Source organism: Manacus candei, unplaced genomic scaffold (genome assembly GCF_025592945.1).
Source record: "Manacus candei isolate 608988 ecotype Guabito, Panama unplaced genomic scaffold, ASM2559294v1 h1tg000057l, whole genome shotgun sequence".
Lineage (NCBI taxonomy): Eukaryota > Metazoa > Chordata > Aves > Passeriformes > Pipridae > Manacus > Manacus candei.
The window spans coordinates 5,047,620-5,071,895 of NW_026138105.1; the positions used below are offsets into that span (position 1 = coordinate 5,047,620).

The 24,276-nt window shown below is 43.0% G+C and overlaps 1 protein-coding gene across 3 annotated transcripts in view; it reads right to left on the bottom strand.

The window, feature by feature from the left end:
• PREX1 (phosphatidylinositol-3,4,5-trisphosphate dependent Rac exchange factor 1) overlaps window positions 1-24,276 on the bottom strand; it is a 145,192-nt gene that overhangs the window by 62,240 nt on the left and 58,676 nt on the right. For all 3 annotated transcript variants that reach the window (XM_051802716.1, XM_051802715.1, XM_051802717.1), the window contains exons 3-6: window positions 21,205-21,327; window positions 15,952-16,056; window positions 13,084-13,185; window positions 4,239-4,400 (exon numbers count right to left, since the gene is read on the bottom strand). In XM_051802716.1, the coding sequence (XP_051658676.1) occupies window positions 4,239-4,400; window positions 13,084-13,185; window positions 15,952-16,056; window positions 21,205-21,327 (492 nt within the window). The remainder of the gene's footprint in view (window positions 1-4,238; window positions 4,401-13,083; window positions 13,186-15,951; window positions 16,057-21,204; window positions 21,328-24,276) is intronic.

Genomic DNA, 24,276 nt, shown 5'->3' on the forward strand with positions numbered 1-24,276 from the left:
CCTTCCACTAGCCCAGGTTGCTCCAAGCCCCATCCAACCTGGCCTTGGACACTTCCAGGGATGGGGCAGCCACAGCTTCTCTGGGCAACCTGTGCCAGGGCCTCCCCACCCTCCCAGGGAAGAATTTCTTTCTAATATCTAATCTATACCTACCCTCTGTCAGTGGGAAGCCATTCCCCCTTGTCCTGACAACCTTGTAATCAGTCCCTCTCCATCTCTCCTCTAAGTTCCCTTCAGGCACTGGAAGGCCAAAATTAGGTCACCCTGAAGCTTCTCTTCTTCTCCAGGCTGAACAATCCCAATCCTCTCACCCTTTCCTCACAGCAGAGCTGCTCCAGCCCTCTGTGGCCTCCTCTGGACTTGCTCCAACAGGTCCATGTCTTTCCTGTGCTGGGGACCCCAGAGCTTTCCAAAGGCTGCCATGGATGCAGCACTAATTTGTGTTCCACATCTGCCTTTCTATACATTCTGGATAGAGTGATGCAAGAACTAGTCAGATGCAATAGTTCCATCTGCTGTCTGATATTCTTTGAGTTCTTTAATCATTCTGTGGAAAGACTTAATACACATCCAGAAAAGAAAGCTTGTTATTTTGAAAATGACTTGTTACTATGTCCAGGAGAAATCACTTATTTTAGAATTATGACCCCAAAAGCCTATTAGAACACACACAAATAGGAACAGAAACCAACTGACTGTGCAACAGAAAATCATCTTCCTCACATGGTTTGCCCATGGAGAAATCAAGACTCCAGAGCACCTCAAGATCAAGTACCTAATTTTCCAAAAGACACCCAAAGACAACAAAAGCAACAAGTACAGTGACATCAGGAATTGAAATCAATCTTTTACTGACACAAGCATCACTGGGTAAAATTATCTGACCTATTTTGTGCAGGAAGTAAAGCAAATGACTAAAACAGTTGCTTCTCACTTTAAAATCTATGAATCTTTATTTTTCCATCAGACCCATCATGATGGTATCTAAACTGTCAATGCATTTCCTGTTTGCTGTTGGTCCACCTACTCCCCATTTAGAACATTTCGAGAGGTTTCTCAATAGTAAGAAACACAGTAAGATTTATTTGATGTTTTCAGAGACAAGGCAGAATTTCTCACCTTTCTAAGTGGGACCAAGCTGCAGGGGAGGGGGGAAGGAAGGAAAGAAAAAGAAAACATCATAGCTGGCAGAACTGCAAATTACAGGCAATTATGAAGTGACTGATCAGTCTGAGCACTAACATGTATCTTCCAACTCCTGCTGTTCTGGGATGGGGGTTTTGCTCCCCATGACAATTCAACTTTGAGAATTTGGGGATATGTAGCTATTGTTCAGTAAAAGTAACTCACTATGGGGAGGAGCTCTGCCCACAGAAATATTAATATGTAATAGAAATGGCATATTGACTTGTTTTTTACTAAGCAAACAAAATTGGTCTTCTTATGCATCATCTACTTTTCTTTTCCCTTTTTTGAAACTAATCTTTGTTTCCCAGAAGGATTAACCAGAATCAAACTGACCTGACTGAAACTAATTCATAACAGAGAGCTACAAAGGTTCTGTGGATTCCAAAAGGATGCATCTGAGCAGAGTTCACTGTGATGAGCAGAGCTCTGACTAAGGCCTTTGGTGGCTTCCCAGCCTGGGCTCACTTTAACAGGTGCCCTCATTGCAGGGTGTCTCACAAAGAGCCCCCAGGGTGATGCCAGGACACTGACAGGATGGTTGTGCTCAAGAGGGAGATGCAGATCCATGGGGGGAGATGTTAAAGAAAAAATGCTGAACTGAGGAAATTGCTCTGAAGAACAACTCCTGCTCTTCGTGAAGTTACAGCTCCTGTCTCTCGAGGACAAGGAGACTCCGCAGGAGGAAAACGATGCTTTTCTCCGTGCTGGAAACACTGAGGGTGGCTCTGACAGCTACAGGCTGATGAGCAGAGCAGGGATATTCTGTTGAGACAGCTGAAAGGAAGTGCAAAGGCACAGAAACCAGTGAAACCACTGGTCTGGTTACAGAGACACATCAGACAAGGTGGAGCCTGTTCCCAACCGTGGGCACAAGGTGACCCCAACCTTCATGCTGGGTAGCTGGCCCACTCCCCACATTCAGGTTATGTGTCTTATATCTGTAGAATACTCAATCCTAAGTAAGCTGATCTTCACTTCTTTTTGACAATTTAGATCCTTGGACTGAAAAAGCTGGAAGCTGTAGGCCTTATTGCAAAGTATATATGGTATATAACCATACATACAGTGCTTCAGAATCCACACCCATGCTAACAGAAGAGGGAAACTTTCTACTTCACAGGAGAGACTGCCATCACATAAACTAAAAATAGGCATAAATGTGCTTTATAGACTTCCTCCTACAGTCAGCTCTGCGACTTATTGTTAATTGTAACGCTGTATTGTTAATCCAAAAATGTATTTAATTCAGAATTGCAGCTTTCCAAAATAGAAACTAGGAACCCTTCTCATTAGGAATAAACTGTGAAACATATCTGAAAGCACTAAATGCAGTTATTTATAACCCCAGCCCTTTATTCTAGAGTCCTAATTTGTAAAACCCCTGCATTGTAAAGACTAGACACTGTCAATCAGTTTCAAGCTTCTCCACAAATTTTCTTTTCCAATTTCTTTACATTTACAAAAAAAATACCATCATAGTATTTATATTATTATATCCACCATCTATCTGTGATGTATAGAGTAAGTTTTCCTTTCAATATGCCACTAGAACAGTTTAGAAATGTTCCACAGCTAACTGGGAGGGAAAAAACACTTCTGTTTAGAAATTTTGAGCTGAGTGTGTCTGTGTTACAAAAATTTGTATAGAAACAAATTTGAAAGGGTTTTTAGCCCCAGAATATTGCTGTAGATAAGTTAAATCCTAAAAAAAAACCCAAACAAACAAACAAACAAAAAAACCCCACCAAAACAAAACAAGCAAAGAAAAACAAAACAAAACAAAAAACCAACAAAAAACAAACAAAAAACCAAACAAACAAAAAACCCCAAACAAACAAAAAAACCCAAACAAACAAAAAAAACCAAACCAAAACAAAAAAGTAAGTCTGGATATCACTTTATTTATGGCATCATGGACACTTTAATAGTCATGTTTCAAGCTGCAGAGTTCAAACCAGATGCCTAGATGACCGAGGAGGTGCATTGAATCTGAAATGTTTCACCAGCTTCTAAAAGTCTTGCTACATAGAACACTGTACAACTTTGCTTGCTGAGCTCGATATCCAAAAATTACACAGCTGGATATTTGGGTTGTTCTCATGTCTTTAGCTGGATGCCAAGAACATCCTTCAGGGAAAAAACAAGCAAGGTTTAAAATATACATGAAAAATAAAAAACAACCCAAAAGAGAGCCATGGAGAGCACCCAGGAGTCCAAACATGAGGAAGCTGACATGACCCCTAACAAAATGTCCTCAGCTGGCAGTGATCAGCCCTGACACTCTGAACATCCCCCTCCCTAAAGGCCAACACCACTCTCTCCATGAGGCTGTTTAACACCCCTTACTCCCCATGGTGAACCTCCCAGAGCCTTCCAGCTCCACTGACCCAAGGCCTCAGCCAAAATCATCACAAGATAAGCTGCCAATCCTCTGCACAACATCCCGACTTCCCACTATTTCTACTGGATTTTCCAGATCTCCTCTTCCCCCAACTTCACATTCTAGTTTTCTCCCTCTCTTATTTTTCTCCTGTCCATAGAAAATGCTTCTACCTACACAGAACCACCTACTGACAAACATATCACTAGAAACACATCTGTGAGTAAACTGGAGCAAACACAAAGAGACCAATCCAATGCTTGCCAATCCAACCCTTATCTTTTATACAGAATATCCATATGAAGCTAAGTGAAATAAGTTTCAAAGTTCCCAGAAAAACTAAAGGCTTATGGGAATGGAAAAAGAACCTTCTGTTATTTAGACCAGTCCTGATTTCACCTTCTAGATCTAATTGCCTTTCAAGGGGGATCTGACCATTTGAAATGTCAGTCCATTCTAGCCCTAACACCCTTCTTTCATAATCCATTTGTTCTGCTACAAACTGTGTGCAGCCTGCACACCCAAAATAAACACCAAATTCTAAACTCCTCAGTGATGCTGCCCACACCTCCAAGAGCATCTACACACCACATAAGAAACAGAAATCCCTGCATACAGCATGAGTCACTAAACTCCAGCTTCCAGGGAGCCTGCTGATCCTGCATCCTACCTCCCATCCTTCAATGTGAGACTGCAACTGTTCAAGGGCTTCCAGTTTCTCCATCTGTCTCTTGGTCTCGTTGATATTTGTGCAGACTGTCTTCATTGCCTGCAGAGCATTCTGGACAGCTGGGTGATCAGGATGCTTAGAGGGAGTCCTCTTAGCTAATTCCTTAAAAAAAAAAGAGAAAACATGAAACTTAGAAGTGCTTCGTGGAAAGGTACAAGCATTAGTGAGCAAACCTGTAGGACAATGCCAGAACCACTACAAATTAAAGAGAATCTGGGGGCATGTTGCTGTAGATGCTGTTCTCTGTTCTTCATCTGCACAGGTTTAATAGGAATGCTGTGAATTAAGTGAAGTAATTGCTCATGTTAAATATGCCAAATAAGGACAGTTAAAGCCAAATACGTTTTGCTGTGTCACATGTGTTTGCTTTATGTTCATATATTTAGAAGGCTAGGGCACATGTCCTAACACAGACAAACAAGGTCTCTGCTTCACTTGTTTCAAAGCACAACAGTCCAGTTAAAACCTGTCCACTGAAAAACAGCAGAGGGAAGACTCAAGATCTGACAATATTAACCAGTTTGGCAAAAGGCACAACCACTGTCAACTCACAATCATTCTTCTAGACCAACAGTATTTTACAGTCAGCCACAATCAGACAAGAATACATTAAAGAAACCTAAAATAAGGCTGGTAATTTTATCTGGATACATAATATGGTGTTTAAGACCCACATTTTTAGATTGCCTGAAATATTTAACTTTCTCACTATGTTTGTTTCACCTCAATATGTTATTTGTTTAAAGATCCTGCGCTGCTGCATCATATCATTTTGCACAAGATACAAGAATGAGCTTGGATTTAGCCAGAGAGCACAGCACTGTGATCTGAATGTAGCTGGATTGCTTCAACCCACAGTTCCCACAGCTAAGGGCAAACACAGCCTATTGCAGATGCTGCTCATCCAAAAGAGTGCTCACAACCCCCAAATGCCTGTCATCGGTTCCAACCAGCCTTAACCCGTGGTCTGGTTTGTCTTTTGCTTCCCCACATCAGCACATTAACCTCAGCAAGTCTCTTCACCACACAGGGTTTTGCCAGTCTGGCATTAACTGGGAGACCTCCGTGCTGTGCTGCCTTGCTGGGCACTGACATCCTCTGTCTCCCGGTGTGATCCTGAGCACTGCTGGGGCCTGTCCCACCTGAGCTGCTCACACATCCTGCAGGACCAGCACTGCTCCTGAACTGACCAAACACCACCTCCAGATCACACTCACTGGGCCTTTTAGGCTCGTGTTACGTGGCCTGACAGAGTGCAGGGCAGTGTGCTGAAGGGCAAATTCTGCTGCAGCATTAATTTACAGTGACTCTAACAGCTGCTAATCCAATAATTTCACTAATCCAGACACTGAGCTGCTAAATCAAGGAACTTCCTCTGTCCTACTGCAGATTCACAGATCTGCTCTACAAAACTCTTCAGACAGAAGTCACCTTCAGCATGTGACAGGTTTGTGCAAACCTAGCTGTACTTTTCTACTAGCAGGAGTAACTGTAGAATAAAGAGTTACACACTGAGGTGCTCAGACACCAGCACCATCGCAAGGCATATCTGAAAGGAGAAAGCTAGAGCTAAAAGCAGTACAGATTCATTTCTGTCTTTGCACAGACCCTCTCAGTGCTTCCTCCCTGCTTCCCCATACTAGTTGGAGCAAGACTTAAATCACTAGCACTAGTAAACTATCTTGAGATCCAGTATTACAGAAGTACCACATACCCCAACTATTTATTTATTAACTTCTTTTTTTAGAGTGAAATCTGCATCTTGAGATTAAACTACTTGGCCACTGGTGCTCCTTTAAGCAATGCAAGTGACAGGTCTCATGAGAATCAACATATGGCAATGGGAGGTGCTCTCATTCCCACACAGACAGAAAGGTCCAAATGAATCTATGGGAATGTTGATGCTTGTCCAGTGAAATGAAGCAATTCCATTTTTTTAACAGATTCAGTATTTGGTAATTTATTCACAGCTACAATTCCTCTTTTCAGAAAATTATACAATGCAGATTGACAGTGGTTCTTGTCAGATGGATGCCAGAGGAGATGGGTGGGTGATGTGCTGACAGCTGGGAATCCCACTCAGAGAGAGGAGTTAATGATTTCAAACTCTGTGATACACAGAGTGAGTAACACATGGACAGGAAAAGGAGGCTTGCTGCTACAAATGTCAGTTGATACCAAAAATAACATTCCCTATGGAAGTTTTTACTATACTCTTGCTGAAAAGAAGGCCAAGAGAGGTGTTGCATGTTGGGGACACCACCCTCTGCTCCATGCTTCCAGTACAGAGGACTCAGTAAAAATCAGTGAAGGTCTGCAGCTCCAGTGTCACCCACACTGCACTGGAAACAGTATGGACACACCAGCAATGCCTAAATGTCCCTTTCAGAAATACCCCCAGACACAGAGAGACATCATTCAGAGCAGGACCCTGCTGCGACAAACAGCATCTCCCCCACTCCATCCTGCTGCAATCCCACCCCAGGAGCAGGAGAGGAGGCAGGGATGGCACTGGCTGGGGCTGCCACTTGTTCCAACAGCCTAAGCATCAGAAGCACTCAGAGAACCTGCCCCTCCCCAGCCTGAGCCACATGAGGACAAGTCCTGCTGCCCTGACAGTGCCACTGCCCAAAGGAGCAGAGCTCAGCACTTCCTAAACACAGGGAGGGAGCTCCAGGTACTGATTTCTTCCAGTGACACATTTATGATGTGCAAACTCTGAGAGTATTTGACAACATTTTGAAAGGCAGCTGAGAGACAGACCAGGTGGCAAACCTTGGGTATGACTGCCCTGTCCCCCACAAAGCCCATGGACACTGCTGTCTGGAATTACTATCTCATGTATTGCAACTGGTGCACTAATAGGGCCAGGAAATGAGGTTGCTGCCACTTGCATAAAACTATTCCTTGCAAAGAGTTTCTTAAAATAATTCATAAAACACACTTTGTTGGGGGAAAAAATACCTGCAAAGGTATTCTGTATCACAAGCTGGGAAAAAGAGATTATCTTTGTTCTTTAAAGAATTAAGATGGAAATGGGAACTGTGCCCTCTGGGTACAGGATTTTCACTTTATTTCATGCCTCTTTCATAGCTGTGGAGATTGACATTGTGTCACTGGTAACACCTACACAGAGAACACAACTCCTTTTACAAAGGGAGTAACAGAGCACTCCAAGTATCTCCATCCAGCCCTGGTGTCCTCCTGAACAGTGCCAGGAAGGACAGAAGGACATCTGCAGCCCCTCTAATCACAAAGGCCAGGTTTGGATTATGCAGTGGAGTAAAAACATTTCCAACTGAAGTATTTCAATCTCAGATACTGTTTTAAATAGCTGAAAGCTAAAAGAGTTCCAAACATTACAGAATCTAAATATAGGAACTAAATCACAAGAAGTAAGACACATCATCTGCTCATACATTTGTCTATTTGCTGATTGTGCTGAAGAACCTCACAGAGGAAGATGCCAAGAGGTGGCAGGAGGGATGATGAGCAAACAACAGAGGTGGGCAGAGGAAACAAGAGAGGGTTTAAATGTAAATGCAATTTCAGTATTTCCTAGGAAAAAAGGACGTTATTCTGCTTAATTGACCTTTTTTTAAGAAGTCTCTGTCACCCTTCCCCATGTCCTCCCTTGCCACACAACACTGACTGCTGGTGTACTTCAAACACGCTCTGCAGCTGGAACTTACAAGTTTCTGTATTTTAGAAATTCCTTCCTCCTATCTTTACTCTCCTGAGAACACTCAGACATGGTTTAACACGGGTTTTGTGTGATGGATGCTGCCACTGTGCCCTGGGTGGTGCAATCCCTGCTGCCAGGACTGAGCCCAGCCCAGGGCATGCACACAGTGTGGCCACAGAGCCCCAGCCCTCAGCTCCCAGAGAGAGCCAATACAGCTCATTTCTGTGCTGAGCAGTTCAAAAAGTTGTGTTACTTAACAGTTCAGCTCCAAAATGTGGTTTAAAAGAAACCACCACCAACAAAAAACCCAAACCACCTTCAGTGAATATAAATATTACTGGGAGTTTTACATTTGTATTTTACAGTTTGTAATATATGCCTGTATTAAAATCTATTTTACACTTAAACTGATCAGAAAATAAATGGTACATCAAGTTTCATCTGTGTACCTGCCAATCACATTAGTTTTTTAATTCTGCATATTTTTAAAATTTGTAATTTATGTCAATGTCTCTGCAGGGTAAATACTTGACAAGCAATGATAAATCAGATAAAATAGATTAGATTTAATGTGCCATCAAACCTACGATACATGCTAAATTAAAATGCAGCAAAAACATGTTTCCAGTTTTATAAATATTAGCAGTTATTTGTGGTTATATATAGAATGTGTGGAAGACAGCAGTATGATTTATAAATTGGCAGTGTTCCTTACAGCTCTGTAGGGCATCGATGGTTTTTAATGCTGTGCTACAGAGAGCTGGATTTAACCACACAATATCATGAATCTGAGAGTAACACCGCTTTTTTTGGGGGGGGGAAGAAAAAGAAAGCCAAACCCCCAGAGATAAATATATTCAATTATGGTCAAGTAGAAAAATAGAAGGTTCTGTTTCTTGAACAGCTCTGAAAGGAATGGAGAGGGAGAAGAGGGAGGCAGGGAGTTAACCTTCCTTCATCCTGTTCTGCATCCACACCACCAGCTTCCCATCCTTCCCTTTCCAAGTCCAGGCAGTGATTCACTAAGCCTGTGTGTGCCTCACTGCTGGGCTTTCCTTTCCAAGGGGATTCTGAATCTGGTCACTGCTCTTTGCATCCAGGCTTTTCTTCCCCTCCCAGGGCCAGTGACTCTTCCCCACATGAAGCAATACATAATTACTGCCCTAATCGTCCCTGGAGTTGTGTACACACTGAGATATTTTTAAAGGATCAGAGGTGGAATGTGCATTTCTGGCTGGAGTCTGAGCAATTCCTTAACAGAACAGGGCTCAGACAGGGCACAGGCCCTGGGACAGCTCTGGGCTCTCAGGAGCCTCAGGGTGCTACAATCATGTGCTGCACATTCCTCTGGTGCTGGGAGGAAGGAGACAGAAGTGACTGCCTAATCCCCACCCCGATGGTGTGATTAACTCATGATCACCACTCCCCCAGGGTTTGCTTCTGGCTGACAGAAACGCTCTTTATTAAGGAAAAAAGGCTATTTTTGTTCAGAGACTGGTTCACAGAACAGCTGCTTTTACTCTTCAGCAGTAGGGTTCAGACTGGTTGCTTGAGTCCCCCAGGTGGGACAGAGCTGCCTTCATCCAAACCATTCTGCTGGAACACCAGGGAGTTCTCCAGCAACACGTGCTGATTCCAAGTGGCTCACACAGTTTATGCCCTCAAGGTCTGTGCATCCTTTTGCCTCTGCTTCCTTTCCTCTTCCCAAATGACAATGCCCAGCACAGTTTGTTTTGCTTGAGCCTGGTCCAAGCCCCTTTCTCAATTAGAAGGAAGTAATTTACTGACCAGCAAATTCTGCACGAATTTTCTTGCATGCTGTCTGAAGCAGGTAAGAACTGTATTGGGGGCAAAAATATTAATATCATTACCTCTCTATTTGTACAGAGATTATGAAATGCCATAGCTAGGTTGGAGTCTCAGTCTTTAAACCATATAAAAGGCTTGCAAATTAGACAAAAAGAAAGCAACCAAATTGTTCAAACTCAAAAAAAAAAAAACAAACAACCAAACAAACCAAAAAAAAACCCACAAAACAAAACCAAAAGAAAACCCCAAACAACCAGAAAAGAACACAACCAAAAACCCAACCAAAACAAACAAAAACTGTTTACAGTCAGCCACTCCAAAGCTGCAAAGTTTGAGTCACAAAAATTGGGAAACTACAAATAGAACTGAAGTTTATCAATCACCATCATCTGAATCATTGTTCTGTCTCCACCATTTGCTAGTGAAAAAAAAACCCAAATAGTTTCCTCAGAGGATGAGAAAATATAAGGTCACCAGTTGCAGGATGCCACACGGTTTTGGAAATTATTGTAATATACGCCCAAAGTGTGTCTGCACTTGGAGATATTCCAGCCTATTATTCCTCATTAAGTAACACAAATCAACTCCATGCCAGATGCTATTATCCTGAAGAGGAATACTCACATAAGATATTAATAAAAAAAACAGTTCAGCATTTAAAATATGTGCCTTGCTCTACTGCTCTGGTTGGCTTTCAAACACAGACAAGTCTGAATTCCATGGTGGATACCAATTTTACCAAACCTACTACTCAGCTACACTAAATACTTATGCTAAACAAGGTCATATCAAAGTCATCAGAAAATTTGGATGTTCACAAACTCTTACTAAAAACAAAAGTAAAAGAAAGTAGGCTAGCTCTGGTCTCTCACTTCTCTCATCAGTTGGAATACAACAGTATCTGTTTGCCCTGGGAATTAGATAAAATAAGATCCAATCCCCATGAATACAAACCAGCTATTTCAGGAGCAATAACTGCAGTTCAGTAGCAAAGGGAGAGCAAACACTTAAATTGAGGGTTGTGCTATTTTTAAATCTATCTTTTTTTAGAGCTCCATTTTTCTGGTCGGCACAAACAGAACACGCCTGTATTTTCCCTGAGCTGTTCTAATGTCTGAGACATTTGTGTCCACTCTGGTAATTTTGTGCTAGAAAGTATCAAACAAGTCTTGAACAGGACACAGTTTATTCATTATGAATTCACTACCTTTGAGAATCACAATCCACCATACTTTCTAATGGTCACTGGTACTTTCTGAGCTGAACAACCTCTGGTCATGGCATAATGTCACTGACTGAGGCAGATTTGCTGCCTAAACAAAACCTAATTCCCCTCAGTTTTTTTTGAAAGCTCGTATTTCCTGTCCAGGAAATTTCAAGTGGTGAGCAGTGTGTCATTTCTATCGGCCTGGATACAAAAAGAAACCCATAGAAGAATGGGATGCAGCATCAGGAGACTCTTGGTCAGAGCTCTTGCTGAAAGACCTGCCCTAGAGGGGCACCAAGGAATGGGAAAAGTTAAGCTGAAGAACACCAAAACATTATTGCATCAATGATGCTACTACCTTGTAATCAAAGGTGTGCATTTCTTTTAGGTGTGTTTCTGTAGTCAGTACTCTCATGAGATTTGAGTAAAAGCCCTGAAATTTCAGAGGAATTTGTATTATTGGCAGCTTTTGTCATTCTAGTATTTTGAAGAGTTTTTAAAACAGCACAGAAATTTCAATTTGCCAGTCAAGGTCCTGTCAGCAGACAGAAAGGTCTACAGATTATCCAAACTGATAGAAGCCTAGCACTCAATCATGCTTCCCAAAGATCTTAAAAATTAAGCAGGCCTAATTAGCAATGGGTGATTCAGCAACACAGCAATGCTAAAAAGAGAAAAAGCAGAGGCACTGAGGTGCAGAAGTAACAGATGAAGTTCTCTAAGACAGCCATGCATGTACATGGCTTAGAGCAGAGATCCCCAAACCATGCTCAAGAGATGACTGATGGTCTCCACCCTGCAGGGTCAGACCCGACAGGGGAAACTACACTGACTTCAGAGCTACCACCAGCTCATCAAGGACACAGAGCAAAAGGTAAGAAATATGGGGTGCTAACAGTGATTTTTTGATTTCATTCAAAAAGTTCAGGAAATTTTGGGATAAAACTGCTCAAAGATTGCTTTCAGATAACTGTGTAGGCAACAGAACAACTCCACCTGTAGAAAAGACAAGTTTTGAAAATTTGGCTCTGAAAGCTGCAGTTGGATGGAAATAAATCATTTAAATATTTATCAGATGAAACAAGTAATTTACAATTTTCAGTGGAACAGCAGATGAGTATTGAGCCAAATAGCTCATACCTACAAAACCCCTTCACCTGGGGAGGGGAAGGGCACAGCACTGCAACAGCTGTACAGGACACAGCTGGTTCATGTGCTCAGCCTGGGACCAAGAGCACCAGCTCAGCACAGAGCTCTTACTTTCTTCCAGAACTCAGAAAGGGACCTTTCTTTCCAAGTGTGAAGGAAGCTCCTCCTTTATTGAATTAATTTCCTTTTAGTAGATGCAGTGTGACTCTGGCTGAGGAAGGGACTGACATCACAGAACACTGATGGCTGTCAGCCACAGAGTGTCCACAAGGCCACTGGTGCTGCCAGCTGTCCCCAAAACTGCTTTCTCCTTTTCCCTCTCCTTGTCCTGACCTGGAGGGATGAGGGGCAACTTAGCTCTCTTCAGGTCTTTTATTCTTTAGCTGCTGTGGTAAGAATACCAACCCAGGGGCCAATTACTGCCACTTACAGTCCTCATTTCTGCAATCACACCCGTCCACTGGGAATCATCTGAGACAGCCAAACAGTTTTCAAACAAGTTGACGAACAGCTGTCAGATGATACAGGATTTTGATCATTACTGACCTAAACACACTCAAAGCAGACACATTTGTGATGAAAGACATATCCAGTTTGGAGTCCCCAGAGCCACCCAATCCCTCGGAACGTTGGCACGATTCTGGCTGAACAAAGCTTTACAGGAAGTGGCTGAAATAGCCCTCACAAGCCTTAGTAACATCTGAAGAGAACTGAAAGCAAAAGACCCTGTCTGGTCTACCCAGACCATTACAGGATTTAGCACCCACCCTGTTAGCATCAGGCACCTTTTCACCTGCACCCATAAAAAAACACTTTCTTCAGAGACGGTCCAACCTTCAGGAAAGCAGTAGTAGCAACAAAAGCCAGGGCTAAAAAAATGCAGAATCACTCGAAGAATAAAACAACCATCTGGAGAAATACTTTCTTTGGTTTACCTTAAGCAGAAGTGGATATTTGCAAATTCTCTGAATTGGAGTCAGCAGATAACCCTCCAGTGGAATGTCTGTCGTCTTTCTGCCTCCCAAAAGCATACAACCCTATAATCAAAAAAGGGAAGAAATGTTACCTCAGACACAAAGCTTTCAGGTGCTCTTTGACACGATTCTGTATTCCTATAACATGCATTAAAGTCACAAAACACTTTGTCAAACCTAAGGTACAGGAGATGGCACTTCATTTACCACTGACACGGAGCCATCAACCCTGCAGGCATCGAGAGAAGAAAACTGGTTGTGGATAACAAGACTGTGCAGAAAGGTATCATCTCAGAGAAATATTATACAGCTGGTGGCTCAAAAAACATCATAACAGAAGGATGGCAATCAGCAAACCTGAATGCACCATTACCTGAAAGAATTCAACCTACCCCCACAACTGGTATGACCATTTGGTTTTGTTCACTAGTTTTACACTATTGGTCCAGCAAACTCTTGAAGGCTAAAATAAAGCCTACTAACTAGCAATCATGTCATTAATTCTAGTCCAGCCCTTATGTCTGAAGGAAACTGAACTGGAATTGGAACAAATGACTCATCTGCATCACATCCACCAATTCTCTGGCAAAACATCATGCCTGAGCACAGCTGGACAAACAGCCTGGGTGCACTGGCTGCCTAAACCAGCACACGTGAACCTCCCAACAGATTATGGACATTCATTTCTCAGGATTAACATAAAGGGAAGTGAAAGAATTGGGTATGGTACTGGGAAAAAAAAAAAACACAAACATTTAATAGTCCTTGATCTGTCCTTATTTTGTTGCTATTGGCTGCTACCAGAGACAGGTAGTGGATTCAGAAAGACTTCAAGTCTACTTCAGATAAACTAGTCCACACTCCTATGTTCAATCATGAATATGGACTTTGCTCCAAAAATCACCCCAGCTGCAAACCTGTCCTGTCCACAGAAGCTGAAGTTAAATGCAGTTCAGCCAAGAAGGGCCTCCTTTGGGGCATCACCAGTAACATTTTCCCCTGTGAAATGTGTGCTGTGGCTCAGATACATTCTGAAATTTAGTGGGTTTTTGGCTGTAGTTCAACAATCCTTCTCTTCAAGGAATGTTCACAGACATCATACATAAAATCTCATTAGTCCTAACTGGTATTTTTACAGACAATTGTCTGTAAAATAACTCCTCCCCAGGCTATTCTAGATCTCTGGCATTGGCTACCAGCTCACAATGCTCCCTGTCCAATTTTCCAAGTCTCGAGTGATTCAGTCCTTCCCATCTCTTCTTTCAGCCCTCTCTCTAGCTCTGGGCTCAAAACTGCCCTTTAACACTTACTGATTTTTCAAACACATTCCCACATTTTCTGTTTCAGCAGCTGTGAGGGGGCAATCAGGCCAAATCTACCCTCACAAGCAAAGCTTTGTATTTTAACACTGCCTTCCCTGCACAGTGGCGTTATAGGAGGCAGTGGAGAAGGGAGGGCAGGCCTGGAAGAAATTACAGCAGCCACAGCAAAGCAGACACTTCAGTGCAGCCTCTCTTCCCATATTTACTGCTATTTTAAGACTCTCTTGGATTCAGGTGCTGCAGCAACCCACAGCAGACAGTGTGACATCTTCTGTGTGCCTTGTAATCAGCTTGCCAGCTGCTGCCAGTAACACAGACAGGAGGCTTTGTCAATCCACTGGACGTGGAGAACATTCTGAGTGTTGGGAAGGATGGTGTTTACATGTAATTTTTCTCCTCTTTCTCAAGTTTCCCTCAACAGAAGCACCCAAAGAACCCATGAACAAGGAAAGGGTCATTTGGTGACTCAGAGTAATGGCTTAACAAGGTTCATTAAAACTCAGACATGACAAAGAGACTCTGCCTACCCATCAGCATGAGGGCTTGTCCCTGCTGCTCCCTCTGAGGTCTGTATTTTGTGGCTAAAGGAATGCTCTGGCCCTGCTTGTGACTGACATTTATGCAGAAGTTTTCTTTTGCTGTACTAAATTGGGAAAGAGCAGATCTTTGGCAAAAGCCTGAAAGAAGAGCAGAAGGACAAGCAGAAAGAAATGCAGGTCCTTGGTAAAAAGACAGCCTTTTACTTCACAGAATTTACTAGAAAAAAAAGTTGATGTGCCTCACCTGTGTGCCAACCCCATTCCAGATGCCATGCATGCACAGGGGCAAGCAGAACGGGGGTGAGAGTAAGGAGGAGAAACAACCAAGAAAAGAAAGAAAAATAAGAAATGTTGGGCAGAAGGCACTGTCCACTGGTTGCTTCTCCTCCCAACACAGACTCTTAAGAGGCATTTGAAGGCTGCATGGCCACAGTCCCTCCCAGTGTAGATCCACCATGGCTTGGATGGGGAGTTGGGTCACTGTTGATATGAGCAGCAATGATGCAGTCAAAACAATTCATCCAGACTACATTTCCTGCCCACAACTGGACTCATGGGGAAAAGCGTGTCAGAAGCAGGTCACGTTTTTCTGGTGAGCCTGCAGATGGTGAATTGGTTAGAGAACTGAGCAGGGAATCAAATCCAATGGGAATTAGCCTCAGTCCTGCTGCTAACTTATTGCATTACTCTATTAACAATCTGTGCTCATTTTTTCTGTTGCTTCTTAAAAAAAAAATCATAAAAAAAAAAAATCTTCTCTGTTTCCCCTGCACTCACTAACACCAGAGGGGTGCTCAGTTCTGTGCCTCAACTCACCAGTTACCTCAATGCCCATCCACCCTGAGTGCTCCATACCTGGAATGGATCCTACCTGCAAAATGCCCAGCATTCCTGGGATACCAAAGGGTTATTATGAGTACAGGGCATAGTCAGATTGTTAAGTCAAGAGTGCTAGAGAAGGTGCTTACCAGGAGGAATGTTCTCACTGTTGGGATCTTGTTCAACTCCATCAGCAGTCTGAGTGCTTTCTCGTGGTTGCTGCAGTACTCCTCGTACACAAAGAATTTGTCTTTCTGCAGGGAAAAACAGAGGAACTTATTGACTCAGACACAACTTGAGAGGATATTTTCCACAGTCTGATACCAAATTCTTTACAAATATGGGTGCACTCCAAGTGGCATTAGGGTTGGAGTTTTCATGAAGCATGTGACACTCCTCTAATGTGAATAATGTATACAGGTGTTCCACTAACTCCTGGCTTAACTCTGCTCTAAGTCAACAGAAGCCTTCTGAGCACTGAGACTTCCAGCACTTTTCCTCTTAACACATCACTGAGATCACAGATATTCTTTGCTGAAAGGAGGGATTTTGCTATCTCAGGGATACTTGTATGTGTGTTAGGATGTTCCACGAGAGTAACCGGGAGCAAAGAAAAGCCAGGAGCAAGAAGGATGATGTTTCTGAGCTGTGCTGACCACTCCTAAAGGAGGAAGAAACACAGGTGGCTGGGAAGAACCAAGGCCTGGAAGAAGCTCAGAGACCTGGAGGGGAACTATAACACAAAGCAAGCAGCTGGAAACTCCCTGCCTTTCATGGAGTTGGTTGGTTCACTTTGTGTTCTGAAACAAGTGGCAGACAACACCAAACAGCTGTCCATAATAGTTTCCCTAACTGGAAGAATTTAATGAAATACACACAAAATAACCAGCATATTTAAAGAAAGGGAAAGGCAGCTTCAGAACTAGATTGAGGTACTACTTACACAGGGACATGTCACAGCCACCAGCATATGCTGGAAGGAAATCCCCTGCTAAGAAATGAGGGCCAGCTGGTAGGTCAGGGGCAGCAAGTTCTGCTCTTCTGAGCTCCAGATTCAAAGACAGTGCAACTTCTTCTATCTAAAACAATTGGAGATGCTGAACCCATTGCAAACACCAGGTATCTGGAAACACTGGAGCGATTCAAAAAAGGAGTAACAACTATTTCCATGCCTGAGCAGATGAGGGAAGAGGTGAGTTGATCCTCTCATGGCTGGTGTGACTGGCTGAACCTTCAGCAGCAATGTTCTGGGGTTCCAGTATTGCATCCACCAGGATAAAAAGGGGGTCATAACAGTGTAGTACGCTTTAGGCAGGTTGAACAATTCAGAAGCCAAAAAAACCCCACCATTTTCTGGGTGTTTCTCACAACAGCAGTTTATTTTCTGCATTTAGCCACAATGCAGTGCCATACAGAGCACCCAGACAGGCTACTTTGCATATCAGAAGTCATTTCAGTGCAATAGTGTGAAACTCTGTCAGGGGTAGCATGTAAGGCCTTCCAGAGCTACACCTCAAGGGCACCAAGCCATGCAGCCAATCCCCTCCATAGTTTGCTGTTGCATTCACATCAGGATCCCGGTCTGAAAACATTCTACCTGGACCTCTCCATCTCCCCAGAACTTGGAAGTTAATTTTTTTGAGTTTTAATTTGGCTCCTAGCACTCCTAAGCCTTCCTGAGTTAGCAGAAGATCTCTGCAGCATCTAACTACTTTTAAGATAGCTCATACTGATCCAAGCAAAAAACTACTGCCAACTGAAGGAGTTCTGTAACATGAATCCATGGGAATACAGCTGCACTCCCTGGGTATTCCCTTTGCTATTGTCATATGGAAAAGAAATTGAGTTAATGTTAGTTGAGGAGCATTTGACATTCTAGTCAGATGCTCAGAGGTAGAGGTACATGCACAGGGACTGTAAAAGGCTTTTGGGTTTGGTTTATCACTAATCTGATGAATTGTGTTCCCCTCCTTGTACTTCCAAAGAAAGAACTGAGAATAAATATATGTATGTCCAAACACAAGAACAATAGTACAAAGCAAATAAAACAGCAGCCACAAAGGGTAGGGTGCAAAGAGCTGGAATGCACACGTGCAAGACTTTTATCCTTCATCAGCAGCTGTTCAGTTGCTACTGGGAATACTGGGAATACTGGAAAGTTGCAGAGAAACAAAGGCTCTGGTCACCAGATGCAGGAAAAGGCAGGGCTTGGTCCATAACACAATAGAAAAAAGTCAACAGGATTGTTGTCACCCATAAAAACTAGAGTTACAGAATAAGACAGATATCCAAGTTTCTCCCACATTTCCTCCTCTGGCCCCCTCTCAGCTCCAAGGAAGCACACAAGCACCACGCTCGAAACTAAAAATAGAGCCATTAACACGGCAGCATCCGCTACATCAGTGCACACAAAATGTCACTGCCCAGGTTTCTGACTGCAGCTCTGAGTGCCTGGAGTTTGGGAGGTTATATTTAGATCACGACAAAATCCCTCTGCTAAAGCTCGAGGCAGCACAGTAATTGCACACACACCAGAGCAGTCCCCCCAGCCCTCCCCAGCTGTGCCGCACGCCGGTGACCCACAAATATGAGAACTATGCTGGAAATGACTCAGTGGCTCAAGTGTTTAATTTCCTCCCTGGGTGACAGTCAGTCCTGGGCTCTCCCCTTGCCTGGGGAGGAAATTATCAGTTACCTAATTACAGATGTGAGCTCAGGAATTCTGAACCTGCAGTTACTCTGGGTTAAAGTGCAATTATGGTCAGAGACGGGCCACATAAAAATGGCACCTTCTTACTCAGCAAATCTGCTGGACACACAGCAAGACCTCCTGATTTTGGTAAGTCTGTACTGTTCTTTGTTTGGTTAAAATAAATCTTTAACCAATAAGTCTATTCTCCCAATATGTTATTTTGGGTCCATTAGAACTGCCCACAAATTAGTACAAATTCGAAAACAGTTTTGACTAGAAAAAAACAAGTAAGGCATTTGGAAAACTGTAACCATTTTATTTGGACATATTTTTAACAAGGCATGTCATTTTCTTGTTTCAAAGCAGGCTGAAACCAACTTTGTCAACATGAAAAACCCAAACAGAAGACATAATTCTCAACAAAACAAGATCCCTGATGACTTAGTAAAACTGATCACTCATGCAACACTGCTCCTAAAAAATTAGCATAAAACACATTTCCCTTGAAGTAATTTCTAGCTATGTGTCACCAAACCTCTGGCAATATCAGAAAGGAAGGATCTGGCAATTCCCTGCCCTCCTGCTCCACAGTCATGTTTTCCTGAGCTGCACAGCTGAGCTGTGGTCACTGCACAGTCAGTGCATGTGCTCTCCCTTCCTTGACTGTTCCTTACTCAGACTAGAGGTTCCACACTGCTCCTAATGGTATTCCTACATTTCCTTAAGGAAATTATGGATGAGATCAGCTTTTTCCATATATTCTGAATTAAATACATGTTCTACTTCCACGTGCATAGGCTGCTTCTCCCCAGGGGGACCCTGGAACAGTTGGGGTGCCCATTATTGGCACTGCACTCCACAGACAGCGACGTGAGCTCCTCTCAGTCACACTATCAGAAGACTGATTCTCACCAGCACTCACTTCTGTGCATTGCAGTTTCATAACTCCTGTATTGCTTCACGTTGGATAGGTAAGGAATATTCCATAATTATCATTTATAATTATAATTTAATAGTAATAAATGCAAAATGTTCGTATACAAGAAAATGGTGACAGTGACTACATATCTCAGGCCTTGCACCCAGTCCAACAACTGGAAGTAAACATTTCGGGTTTTTCAGCACCACTTCAACCCAGCAGCCAATCTGACAGCATCACCTCTCGTTCTGACAGTCTCCCTAATGAATACTAATATATTAGTACAGTATATCTTGTTCATAGCCAGTGATTCCAGTGGGTGGTCAAGGCTTTAACCAAGGTCACCAGTAAGTTCTTCAGCAGCTGACAGTCATTTCTCACATCTGATACAATTCTGGGGCATGGTCTCAGTCTCCCACTTTCCCATACTATTTTAATAATTGTCACAGCATAAATAAAAATTAAACGAGGAGGTGAAGTTGGTGAAGCTCCAAGTAATGAATGGCTGTATAACTGCTGCCCACTCAAACCTGATGAACTGTGAAAGCATGAATTTTGATTATGAAAGCCTAATAGAACACATTTTGATAGGAAATGGGCCTGTGGCTTAATGGAGTTAATAAGAATTTGAAGAAATGGCTATTATGTACTTGCTTTCTAATTTTCAGCCATCTCAGGAGGGTTGCTCCAAGTGAAAAAAATGTGCAATTTCTAATTATGTTACATGTAAATTAGGTAACTTTGCATTTAAATTATTCCAGCCTGTAACTCAGTGTATGCAATTGGTCTTGCAAATGCAGCATGGTCTGTACACACGTCAGTCAAGAGGAGGGCACACGGATGTGACTGAAATCAGGCCAAGCGAGAAACAAACCCAAAATCTACCACAGGAACAATTCCACAGCATAAGAAACAAATGACAAGGAGAGAGGCAGTGCAGGATCAGCAGCTGCAATTGCAGGGTCCCTGTTGGGGATCTGTGCTCTCCTGGATCAGGGAGCAGCACCTCAGAGCAGATGAGGACGGACACAAGATCATGTCGTGGCTGTACAGCAGAACAAGAACCAGCTGTCAGGCACAAAGCCAGAGGATACCACAGTGATTCACCAAAATGTCCTAAATCACCTGGCAGAGTGAATTTGCGTCTTAGAAATGCTTTCCCTTCTGTGTCTGGCATCCTGAGCCTGCAGTAGGAGTTCAAAAGCCACACTGGATCTACTTTGGAGCTACAGAGTGCAGGTACTTGTTTGTTCCATGCTCAAAGGCTGGGTGTTGTAACTTGTGCTTCATTTCAGCAAGATAAACACTCTCACACTGCCTTTCATTTACAAACAAATGTATGCACAGACACCAACTACTGTAAATGATGTACTGTCCTTTGGGTTTAATTTTTACCTTTATGGGTTTCAATTTTTTAAAATTTTACAATACACACAATAATTCTTCATTTACTTGAAATTAAGCTGCTTTTTTGAAACATTTGGGACCAAAGCAGACAAATTCTCAGCAATAAAATGTGATCAGCTGGGTGAGAAAAAAAGGAAAAAAATTCAATGGGAAAAGGAAGAGTTTCTAAAAATATACTGTTGTTTAGCTGAGTTTGATGTGGTGCCCATTGTTCTAATTCACAAGTTCTCATTCACAAATTTTTTCCCACCCTACCTACAACCTTCATACAACACACATTGTCATAGTATTGCTACAAGCCTTAGAGATTAGGACTTACTGAGGGGCAGGAGAGCTTATGACAGGAAACTGCATTTGCAGATAGCATTAAGTCATTGTACTTACAAATTTTAAGAAAACATTTCCCAGTTCATGCTGAGACTGAGGTTCTGGTTGTAAACAAAATTCCAGGGCAGCCAGGAACTCCTTGTGAACACCAAGAATGTCTTCGATGTTAGAAAATAAGATCTGAAATATAACAAGAAAAACATTGCTAGCTTTTAATACATCTCAGAGTGTTTGGTTAAGTAGTGGCACCAAAATATTGTGGCTCTAGACTTGCCATGATAGGATGCAAAGCACAGACAGGGACTTGTACAGAGTGAAATACACCATATTTGCCCCTTTCCTGGCCCTCAGTGGAAATCTTTATTGCTCCTGAAGCACCTGCTGTAAATGAAGGTTATCTTTTCAGACCCCTGAGCATGATGAATGCAAGCAACCTCCTTCAAGTCTAGAGAAAATTTCCTATGAGACCAGCCATGTAAATGGAGCCACAAGGACCAAACTCACTTTGCAGGACACAAAAGCAGGGAGTCATTTGCCTTTCATTCCCACACATCAGAAATCCCTTCCTGGAAGAAAAGGACTCAAAGTTCTTACACACAAAGGTGTACCTGTAAATAGGGGATGAAATCTTTGCCACATGGGAAGCAGCATTTCACTGATCCAAGAAAAGAATAGTGTACAGTCCTCCCAAACCTCAAGAGCAGCACCTTAGAGCTCCCTTTCACTGAGCTCGGTGGGACAGGGAGAGAGGCCCCTGGTTCAGCCCTGTACTAAAAGGTAATTGTGACAATTATGTGATCCTGGGACTGGAATATACGTGTGCTAAGGGGGATAAACTGCCAGGGTGAAAGTTGCTAAAAACACATTAAATTTATAAGTCTTAATCGTTTTCATACAACATAGAAGAAAGTGTGAATCCACATGTAGGAGATGGAATGGTACCTAAAGAGGGGGAGAAGTCCTGATGTACAGTGGCAGCCAACACTACTGGCAGCCACTGGAGGGAAGCCTGAAAGGGTAGAGGAAATCCTGGAGTCTGCAGTGACACACACATTGCAGACAATGTTTCTACCACTTTGCTTTAATCACAACACTTGCAAAGAGAAGATCTGCAGTGCAGTCAAACCAGCTTTCACTTTGGAAGAAGACTCCTTGGTCTGGCTCAGAGAGGGGGACACAATTCTCTGAACCCCAAAGTCTGCAGCCTGGCAGAGCCAGCCTTCATCTTCCTGGCATTTGGTGTGGGAAGTGATCGAGCCTCACATCCTCCAAATGATTCCCAAAATGCCTCCCCTAACACTAAATGCTTCAGCTTTATGCATTGGAATTTATTCACTGGACGTGACACTGACTCAACCTGGTGGCTGATGATGTGGCAGCAATTCAGAGGAACAATAATCTGTAAATTAAATCTAGTCATAGGAATGAAACCTCAATTCCTGGTTTATAACCAGTTTCTCTCTGGTTTAGCAGGAGTAGACCAGATCATGAATTCAAGGAGCCTTCCTCTCTGCAGGTACCCAGGTTCAGCTCTCTACCTTCTGTTATTCAAGGATGGAGAGAGTATTTCTCTCAAACTCCTGCAAGTTGGATGTGTGTGCAGAGCAAAGCCTGTTGCATGTTCCTTGTCTTTGCTCCCCTCTCCCTTCAGGAATGCTGAGACATGTAGTATGCACCATCATTAATGCATGCTTGTGCCTCAGAGCTCCTTTCTAGCCCTCAATAAACTAAAATATTCCAAAGCACTGAATTTGCACTGATGGGCTCTGAACCCAAGAAAAGGTCAGGGAGCTACAAACCTGCTCCCAGAAAACTTCCTGCACTAATTCAAGCAGAGCCTGCAATGGTTCTGTCACATGGCTGGAAGTGATGTGATGACAGGGCAGCCCCTGCCTGCATGGCTTTGCCAGAAGCTGTGCCAAAAGGGGATTAACAAGCAAGAGGCAAACATCTGTCAGGGATGATTTTATCCTTCAGGAGCAGCCTTCGGGGGGTGTTTTTTTGATCCAAGGAGTATCTGTGCAATCTAATGAGTTCTCTGGTGATCAGCAGAGCTCTGCTTGCAGCAGAATTTGCAGACGAGAGTCACTTGAAAATCAGGGCAGCAGACAGACCTTGACTGCACCTGCTTCTGTGTCTAAGGCAGTTCCCACCCTTGTGCCCACCTTCCCACTGTACTGCCTTCAACCTGCTGTATCAGGGAGGTGACAGCACAGCACTAACAGATCAGGAGAGTTATTCCCACATGAGGCAGCATATAAACTAAAACCAATTTTTCTGGTTTGATGTTGCTGCAGCTGTTAATCACTGGAGAACTTGCAAAATCTGGGCCTGGCACAGGACTCAGTTTAGCCCTTCTGGAAGGGGCTACAGTGGCCAAAGATTACTGAAATCTCCCATGCTTAGCTCCAGCTGTAGGAGAAACCTGCAAAAATAATAGTGGGAGCAATAACCCAAATTAGCCTCAAGGGCACTTTCTCCTTTTGCTCAGAGGTGAGTGACTGCCAGAATACCCTGTATTTTCCTCTAGACATTTCTGCTGCATGAAGAAAGGGAGGAAAAGACAGGTTTCTCCTTACATGAGCTGCCAAACCATTTTTACAGTCTCTGCTACCATCAGCCACCTCACAGCTCTCTGGTGACTCGAGACACATAATATCAGCAGGGAGATTATTAGAAGTCCCAACACCACCTTGCTTTTCCCATGTCTACCAGTAAGAAAGGAGAAAAAAAGGAGGGAAAAAAGTACGAGTATCTTCCAGCTGCAGGAAAAACTATTAAATTATTTGGCATAGTGGGAGATGGAGAGTGGAAAGAGGAGATAATATTGAATACATTCCTCTGATCAGAAAAACTGTGACTTTGTCATTCTATTTCACCAGCAATAGGCATAGGCCATTTATTACTGAAGAGAAGCTCTGTTATTGAAGGCTGGTTATTGTAATAACAAGAATAAATGAGGTCTCACAGTGGCCTCAAAAAGACCCCCCAAGCACTTCAAGAATGACACAAAAATGAACTGGTACCTCCCCAGAGAAGTGTGATGAAACTTCAAATACAAATACATTTAAATCAGTAGAGAAAATATGCATTCTTCTGCACAGGCTTTGTGGGCACTGTATCTGATTA